Genomic DNA, 9184 nt, shown 5'->3' on the forward strand with positions numbered 1-9184 from the left:
AGAGAGAGAGAGAGAGAGAGAGAGAGAGAGAGAGAGAGAGAGAGAGAGTTCAGTCAGATAATCTGACGGAAGCAAGTGCCCCATCTGGAATCTCAGGCTCTTCAAATGGGTGGCTTGCTTCTGCCTCTTTGTGGTCCTCTGTCTTCTTGGGCTGACCAAACTGAAGATTGAGGTCACAGAGCAGGATCTGGGAGAGTTCTGAGTAAGGGAGAAGATGGAGTGTCCAGTGTCAGCACAACTCTTACTGCTTTAAGGAGTCAGTTCCTAATTTCTAATGACTTTTGTCAGACATTCACTGATCAAGCTCCTACCTAGGTGACCAATTTTTGAGTTAACCACAGGTATAATGTGGAAACTGACTAAAAAGGTTCTTCACCCTTCCACTCAGTTATCTTCCTACACTGTAACAGTATGTAAATATATCTTTTGTTTTTTTAAGATTTATTTATTTAATGCATGTCCTCAGACACACCAGAAGAGGGCACTGGATCCCATTACAGATGGCTGTGAGTGACCATGTGGTTGCTGGGAATTGAACTCAGGACTTTTGGAAGGACAGTCAGGGCTCTTAACTGCTAAGCCATCTCTCCAGCCCTATTTCAATATATCTTAAACCTACCTAACTCACACATGCATGCAATGCAAAGCATCGGGACAGACGTCTATCTTCAACTTTAAGTCTCTTTTTCTTTGTGTGTGTGTGTGTGTTGGTCTCCTCACCCCTTGGTGGTGTGCCTATTAGTTTTTATTAATGACAAAAACCTGTCATATCTCGAGAAAGGGGATTTCAATTGAGGAGCTGTCTATAGCAGACCGGTCTGGACATGAGCATGTAGGGACATTTTCTTCAATGATAGGTGAATGTAGGTGGTGCCATCCCTGGGCAGTGCCTGGGTGTGTAAGAAAGGAAACTGAGCAAGCCAAGAGAAGCAAGCCAATAAGCCACACTTCTCTGTGGTCTCTGTTCTGTAAGCTGTAGGGTGGGGTTAACCCCTTCCTTCCCAGGTTGCTTTGGCTATAGTGTTGAAGCAGTAGAACACAGACTAAATCATGGTGGGTGAGTGTGTCAGTGTTTCTCTCTGTATAGCAAAAGCCATGGCTTGTTTTTCCCTTTCAGTTTCCGCTCTTTGTTCCCGAGTGAAGACAGCACTCTCTTATTGACTCCCCACCCTTCCAAATACGCTTAAAGAGGAAAGCTTTCCCAGTGAAGCTTAAATTCTACTTACATAGGTGCTTTACATAGCTGAGTTTTCTAAGTGGAGGAGCTCACTGGTTTTTATTTTCAGGCTTGTTTTATTCGTATTCTTAGTTAGGAAGATGATACTTCAAACATCTGCTAGTTAGTAAATTGCTTTTCTCTCTATTCAGAACTTGGTTATCCCCTTATCACAAGCACCCCTTTTCTTGGGTAGTTTTTATTCTGTAATACCAGAGATCTTGTGCATGCTGGACAAGCCCCTTATCATTGCTATGTGACCCTCACATTTTTATTTATAAGGGACAGAGGGTTGCTGAGGGTATCTTATGAAGCTCATTCTAAGAAGATATCACAGCCAGAAATAGTGTCTGTGTGTGTCCACCTCAGGGTAATGCTTATGAGCAGCAGTATAGACACAACAGAGAGATAGAAAGAACCTGACCCCTGATGAAATCTTTGTAACTCTGAGTTAATTTCAGGGCTGCATCCACTTTGGATTATCTGCCCTCATGGTACACACTATGTAGCCTATTTGTTATTTGCAGCTGCAGGTCTCAGAGGTGACACAGAAAGTATCTACAATTATCTGAGAGCTGTAAAACATAACTATACATTCAACATCATTTTCATGGATCATAATGGATGGAATAGAGAGCAATCACTTGTAGATGAAGAAAGTGGGGGTACATATTTCAGTTAACCCCACAGGAGGAACGATGTAAGATGAAATGGGTTAACTGGTGAGAGTTCTCCAGCATGCTGGCTCAGGGAGAGCTTAACTCCAGAAATACTGAACCACAGGAATTTTAAGTGGCTAGGAGAAAATGAGAGAATATATCTATGACTGGCTAAACACCATGACCTATAAGGTATATTATAGCACTAAGAATATATTTAAAGTGAAAGGACACTTCACTTAGAGAATCAAACTTTTAAACTCTTAATCTGGCATAGCCTCAGCAAGTTCAGTGCAGGTTCATGGGTGAAGACAGTGACTTTTGTAGAATGTGACACAGGCACATGGCTGTGCTGAGGGAAAGGGTGGGAGGTATACTCTGCAAGGTTAGATAACGTAAGAAGCTTGTTGGGGTCAGAAATAGGGATTCAGGCCTAGCATCTTCAAACATACAGTTCAGACTATATTGAAAACATTTCTTAACAGGACGCTTATAATTAGTGGAGAATATCCTAGCTGAAATACAAATTGGCTCTAGCCTGTCTTCTGTGACAGCAGTGTGCAGACATGCTGATCCCATCCGTACCTTTCATCTTCTTTACCTCCAAAGAAATTGTATTAATGTTCTTAATCATGGCTTCCACTTTTTGCTTGTGGTCATGATGATTATTCTTAAACATCTGATTATAAAAGAGAAACAGAAGCAATATATAGGAGCAGAGCTATTTGCATTGGGGGGGGGTTGGTGAGGTGGTTCAGCAGGCAAGAGGTCTTACAGCTCCTTCAACCTAAATTCCGTTCCCAGCATTCACACTGGACAATGGTTCCCTAGGACTGCCTACAACTCCAGCTCCAGGGGTCCAATGTCCTTTTCTGGTCTCTTCAGACACCCATGCAACACAGGGCACAAACACAGATGTATATTTTTTTAAAAAAAAAAATAAAAATAAGGTAGTTTATAAAAGAAAAAAAATTGTTATCTCAGAACTAAAGTCATTGTCTTTTATTATAGCCAGGAAAGCATCAACCTGTTTTGGTTTTCCAGATGAGAACCACTGCAAGTGAATTCTTAGGGTGAGGGTCCTTCTCACATCCAAGACACATCCACAAGATGGGGCCCTTACAATAGAAACAAAGTCCCCTTTTCAGAAATCCTCAACATTTACAAACTACCTTACAATTATCAATTGTGTGGGAGCTTTCCTAATTTTATGTTGATTCCGTGTCTCTTACTCTTGAATGACAGTACCCACTTGTAATTTCTTTAAGCACACACTAAAAACTAAAACGTTATGTTGTGTTTATAATTCATTGTCGAGAAAGGATTAAGTAAGCACTGGATTATCTGAAATACACCACGTTGCACAGTAAATATATCTAACCAAGACTGTCTCCAGAGGGATGGCTGACTAGACATTAACTAGCTTTTTAGTCAAACTCCTCAAAATGACTTGAAAAGTAAGCCGAAATTGGCCCAGACTGTTCCTGCCAGGTAAAAGGTGGGTAGTTACAGGTGAGGACTATTTGTGCTGGATAATAAAGTCAAGTGAACCACCAAGTTAGCCCGTGTTTTTGTATTTTCCTGAATTTCAGTCAGGTATCCTGTTTTCCCCCACTTCCTTCATGGCAGCTGTAAAACTTCTTTTCTTCTCCAGACATTAAGGAGTGAGACACACTTTGCATAACCTCTAAGATCCTGAATATTAAAACAAGAGCATAAAGAACAATCTCACGTGCACATGCCAAATCCAAGATTTGGATTGGGGGGGGGGATATAGTTTTCAATAATAAGTATAAAGCCTAATTATTAATAATAAAACACAGAAACGGAACTAAATGAATCAGAATGTCCTGAGCTCCACCCAGTGGGTAGAAGAGAGAGCATCAGAAGACTTAGGAGGCTCGAATCCCACAGGGCTGGCCACAGCTCAGCCTTATAGTTATAAAAATGGCTACTAACTGGGCACAGAAGATCCACACCCAGAGGACTCGGCCACGTCAGAAGTCAACATGCTACACAGGGAGGGCATGACATCACCGATGCACTTGCCCACAGAGCCCTGCCAGGGCTCTCAAACCTCAAGAGAGGCTTTCGAGAGCAGATTCTGAGGATCTCTCCTCTCTAGGGGTCCCCGAGTTCCCAGTGCACAACACTCGCTCAGCGGCTGAGGCCGGGCCTAAGGCAGCCTGGAAATTCCCACCGCCTGGAAGTTTCTGGAAGTTTACACAGGCCTCGTTCACCTTCTGGGTGCCCCTTCCCCGCCCACTCCACAGCCGTGAAGTTAGCTTGGTTACTGAACGGCTTCAAATAAGCCTCACCTTTCCAAATGATCACCACAAATCACCTCGTCAACAGATCTGGTGAGGCTAAACCTTCAACAGTCAGTCAAGTCTACATTAGCTGTGGAGAGAGGGCGGGAAATCCAGGCTGTGCTTCCTGATTGGCTAGTGTCTCTGCCTACCTGATTGGCCAGCGTCTATGCCCACAGCATTTTGATTGGATTAGTCCTACACCCGTGGCATTCTGGGAATTGTAGTCTTAAATAAGAAACTCAACGGAAAATTGCGGATTCTAGGCTGCAAGTGACTCCTCCTGAGACTACCAAGGCCTTGACATTTTTGCTTCCTAGGTGCCAGCTTTATAACCCTTACGGGTTATTTTCTTTCCACAGTGCAGTGCTGGAGCTAAGGGCAGATTCTAGACTGACTGGTTTGGTTTGAAGCCTACACTAAATAAACTCTAAGACCAAATTCCCACCCCCATCTTAGGAGCTATAAAAATATCTTGGAATAATATTTTGAGGGCTAAGTGAGATAATTAATCGGAGGGGTTTGGCTGGCAATAACTGTCTTGTAACTGTTTGCTGGTATCAGGCTTACAAATTTTTCAGCTGAGTAGGATACAGATAAGCCGACGGACACAGTGATTTCTTGCCAAGTGAAGAAGCTGGGATTCAAGCCATCTGTGCTTGATTCCAAGAGGAATCCCTGCCGCTACACGCTTTCAAACCGCCCCAGGTATTTGACATGGTGCTCTGAGTTAGTATCCAAGATGTGCCGAGATCGTAGGTCTCCAACATCAGGTACAAGGACATTCTGATTTCCCCAGGCCTCTCCTACAGTTCAGTGCCTTATCGAACCAGTGCCTTCCTGGCGGCAACCCACAGCACAGCCTGTTGGTCATTTTACGTTTTGTTTATCTCCAGTTTAACAATGTCGAGTTTGTCTGATGCTGAATTAAATAGATGAGGAAGCTATAGGAGAACTGAGCATCAGTCCTGACGATAGCTAGGTGTGTGACTCTACAAGAGTATCTTTTTTCTTCTGAGCCTTCATTTCCTCATTGGGTTTCCTTGGGAGAGGCAAGGGCTAAGTTTCAGTCATTGCTAACATATACCAACTTATTGAAGCCTGCATTTTTACGGTACCTAGTATGTTAGTATTACTATCATATCTTAGACTTCACTCTTTTTAAATTTACTTTAAAAAACACACCACCAGTATAAGTGGAGTAAAATGTGACCAGAAGGTAACAGGAGGACCCACAGGCAATGAAAACAGGGTGATATTTTATGCTATGTGAGCTTACCTCTTGCTTGATGCTGTGTCAGAGTCTGGACTTTGTTTAAATGAGTTCTTATTGGTCAGGAAAGTGTCACAGGTCATTTAGAACAAGCTGAGACTTCTATCTGAATAGAATCAGAAAGATGGAAAAAATTGCAAGAGGTGTAACTCACCACGAGTATATGTGTTTTGATGCCTATGGGCCCCATATAAGTGTCCTTCGTATCACTAGTGGGGTTTCTCGATGCATTTGGGGGGTCCAGGATTAGACGTTCCCTGACACTCCTTCCTTTTCTAAGTGTGCTAGTTATACAATTGTCAAATTTCTAGAGACAGCCTTCCCCACTCAGCCCTCCCTGGTACTGTGGCTTCATAGTTTCCTGCATCCATTTCCCCTTGCTTAATATTTTTAAGGTAAACACTTGATGTCTTATTTCTGTTAGGTGCCAGGAGTTATGGGAATATGAGTGGGCACTAAACAATGACAAAGGATGTTCTCTGAGCTCACGTTGTATCATCTGTTGTGCTAGGAGCTTTCCTCTTCTGACAGCTCTGAAGTAGCTATTATCCCAGTTACATAGAAAAAGCAGCTTACTCTCACAGAGCTTACTTAATTCCTGCCCTACTCCAGGGTCCACAGCCAGGAAATGGCAGAACCACGGAGTTCATTGCGTCTGTGATTCTATCCTTCTCTTTGATACTGCATCATTCTGGGTGTCTTCAAGTCCAGGATACCAGTCGCTAAGCTGAGGTTTTGTTTGTTTGGTTGGTTGGTTTGTTTTTTGTTTTTTTTTTAATTAGCCAAAATACCCAACAAAGGGGAGATAGAACCTGTAGAGACCATCTCCAGTATACAGGCATGGCCCCCAGTTGAGGGATGGGGCTACCCACCCATCTCAAAAATTTTAACCCAGAATCGTTCCCATCTAAAGGAAATGCAGAGACAAAATATGGAACAGACACTTGTGGCCTCCCTTCCCCCAGCCTGGAACCTGCCTGCTCAAGGGTGGAGCTACCGGCTCATTCGTCCTGCCACGCCCACTGCTGGAACCTGCCTNTGCTGCCTGGAGTCACACACGTGTTCGTCCTGCTACTGGACCCTGAGTTACTTGGCGGGAAGTTGGGTTCCCTCCCCCTTCCTTTATAAACTGNGTGTCTGGAAATATTAAATTGAGCCTCAATCAGAACTTGTTGTCCTGGCTTCATTCTTTTCTTCCGCCCCGTCTAGTTTCCTCTCTTTCAGCCTGAACTGCCTTTCTCAGTGAACCGTTCGTGTTGTGGACCGCGGGCGGGCCGCAACAGACACTGAAGGAAAGGCCATCCAGAGACCACCCCACATAAGAATCGATCCCACCTGCGGATACCAAACCCTGATACTATTGCTAATGCCAAAAAGTACTTGCTGGCAGTAGCCTGGTATAGGCCCCTGAGAGACTCTGCCAGCACCTGACCAATACAGATGTTGATTCTCACAGCCAACCATCAGACTGAACCCAGGGATCCCCAATGAAAGAGTTAGGGGAAGAACTGGAGGAGCTGAAGGGGACTGCAACTCCATAGGAAGAACAACAATATCAACTAACCTGATCCCCCAGAGCTCCCAGGGACTAAACCACCAACCAAAGACTACACATACACATTGAGGGACCCATGGCTTCAGCTGCATATGTAGCAGAGAATGGCCTTATCTGGCATCAATGGGAGGGGAGGCCCTTGGTCCTGTGGAGGTTTGATACCCAGTGTAGGGAGATGCTAGAGCAGTGAGATGGGAGTGGGTGGGTGGGGGAGCACCCTCATAGAGGAAAAGGGGAGGGGGAGAGGGAGGATGGGACAGGGAGTTGGCGGAGGGGAACCTGGGAAGGGGGACAACATTTGAAATAGATAAATAAAATAACCAATAAAAAATTATCAGCAGGAAAAAGAAAAAACCATTCCACTCAGATTCCTGTGTTAGCATGCATAGAATGTCAGAATATGAGTCTATACATGGAGAGTAAAGATGTGGTTGTGCCTTAAAGCAGAAGTGTTAGGATTTGACCCCAAGCATATCTGAAAACTACCTTATATGGAGAGGGAGAGCCAGGGATGTTCGTACACACAGTGACAATGGTGGGAAGACAAAGCAGGGGAGGCCATCTACAAGCCAAGAAGCCTCAGAAGAACCCAGAGCTTGGCACCCCTCGACCTTGACCTTCCTGCCTGTAGAACTACGAGAGGCTGTTTCTGTTGCTCAAGATGCTCTGTGACTGGTGTCTTGTTAGGATTGCCTAGCACACTGATAGAGCATCTCTGGATAGTAAATGAGCCCACCCTGGCTCCCAGGACGTTTAGTTTTAATTGGCCATTGAACTTAAATACACAACTAATAATGTAGATACAGGCACATAAATGTGCAGTGGCCAGCACAGACTGAGTGACTTTCATTTTCTGGCTAAAGACAATCAACAATACAAAATACAATGTGTTGGCATCAGTGCCTTACAAAAGCAAGGTGAATTTCACATCACAACAGCAGGAAGAGTATCGTTTCAGAACAGAACTAACTTATGAGCAAGGCTTACCACATGAGCACGTCCTCTTTCCCCTCCTCTCCTTTATTCTGAAGTGGAAACTTCACCTCAGTCCCGTGTGGCTCGTAGGCTGGAAATTCCCTATAGATAACAGCAGGAAAGAGGTGGGTTGTTTAAGAAGATCTATTGTTTATGTAGGTGTGCAGAGATAGCATTATAATTGGAGAATTTGGAAAATCAAGTGGTGGCGGGGGCTGGGACTTGGTAGGCTGTGGGGCTCTGGGATTCTCTCGGCATCTATTTCAGAATCTGTCTGGTGTTTCCAGTAACGGCTATGGCCTTGCTTCCAATGCTAGAACTCATCTTAGTGGACAAGAACTTTTGGTAGCCTCCAAAATCTGCCTACCTCTAAACCATCTCTGAGTGCCTCTTATAGATAGATTGATCTGTCATTTGCAACAAGGCTTCATTTGTTATTCACAAAGAATTGGCTTCATATCAATGAAGAATTCTGAAAGGTCGACTGTGGCAAGCTGCTGCCTTAGGGGACAATGACAACTTATTGCAATGTGTTCCTTCCTTGAGTAACTAGCGTAATGCATTCTGTCTTTGTGGGATTTTTTTTCCTAAGAAAATAAAACCTAAAAAGCAGGACCCGCTACTTACAGCTTGGGACTCTTATAGTTGAGACCTGAAAAAAGAAATCAGTTTTCCTTATTAACTTTGTAATGGCAATTTACCAGCATCCAACCCAGGTTGCGGTTGTTGATTCTAATGTTAATCAAATAAAGGAGATTAAAAAACTGGTAAATTCCCCATAAAGAGGAAAGTTGTTTGCAGAACAAGGTGATTAAGCCTTTTATGGAGCTGAGCGTGGATGTCTCAGGTAGTTTTATTGCAAAATCTTGACATAAAGCCTTAGTATCCAGGAAAACAAACTGAGTAAATTATCTGACTTTTGCTGGATCTCAAGACTCCTGTCTCTCTCCTCTGCCTATTCATTATCAGTTAAACATGCTAGTCACTGCATCTAAGGACGGATGTTCTTGGGATTCTCAACTCCCTCTGAACATGGTGATGTACTGTCCCTGTGAACATGAGTTTGGGAGGTAGCAGCCTTGAATGCACACTAGCATTGTTATCAGAAAGGCATCACCAGACACCGATCAGGAAAATTTCTGTGTCCAGAGGACTAGGGCTTTCCCATGGCCAATTACACAGATCACACAAGAAACA

General features: G+C 43.8%; 1 protein-coding gene across 1 annotated transcript; it reads right to left on the minus strand.

Moving 5' to 3' along the window:
- Window positions 1-49: 49 nt before the first annotated feature.
- Window positions 50-4254, minus strand: C11H5orf58 (chromosome 11 C5orf58 homolog). Its single transcript, XM_021175482.1, has 3 exons — window positions 4194-4254; window positions 2461-2554; window positions 50-198 (listed from the first exon to the last, which is right to left on the minus strand). The coding sequence occupies exons 2-3, from the start codon at window positions 2552-2554 to the stop codon at window positions 50-52; spliced, it is 243 nt and encodes an 80-aa protein (XP_021031141.1). The 5' UTR covers window positions 4194-4254.
- Between the last annotated feature and the right edge of the window lie 4930 nt (window positions 4255-9184).

This window comes from Mus caroli, chromosome 11 (genome assembly GCF_900094665.2).
Source record: "Mus caroli chromosome 11, CAROLI_EIJ_v1.1, whole genome shotgun sequence".
NCBI classification, from domain to species: domain Eukaryota; kingdom Metazoa; phylum Chordata; class Mammalia; order Rodentia; family Muridae; genus Mus; species Mus caroli.

Bases quoted from the DNA above. Each gene is read 5' to 3' on its own strand.
- C11H5orf58 (XM_021175482.1), bottom strand. From the start codon at position 2,554: ATGTTTAAGAATAATCATCATGACCACAAGCAAAAAGTGGAAGCCATG. The intron at 199-2,460 runs GTACGGATGGGA...TCCCTTACTCAG, and splicing joins GGAGGTAAAGAAGATGAAAG to AACTCTCCCAGATCCTGCTC.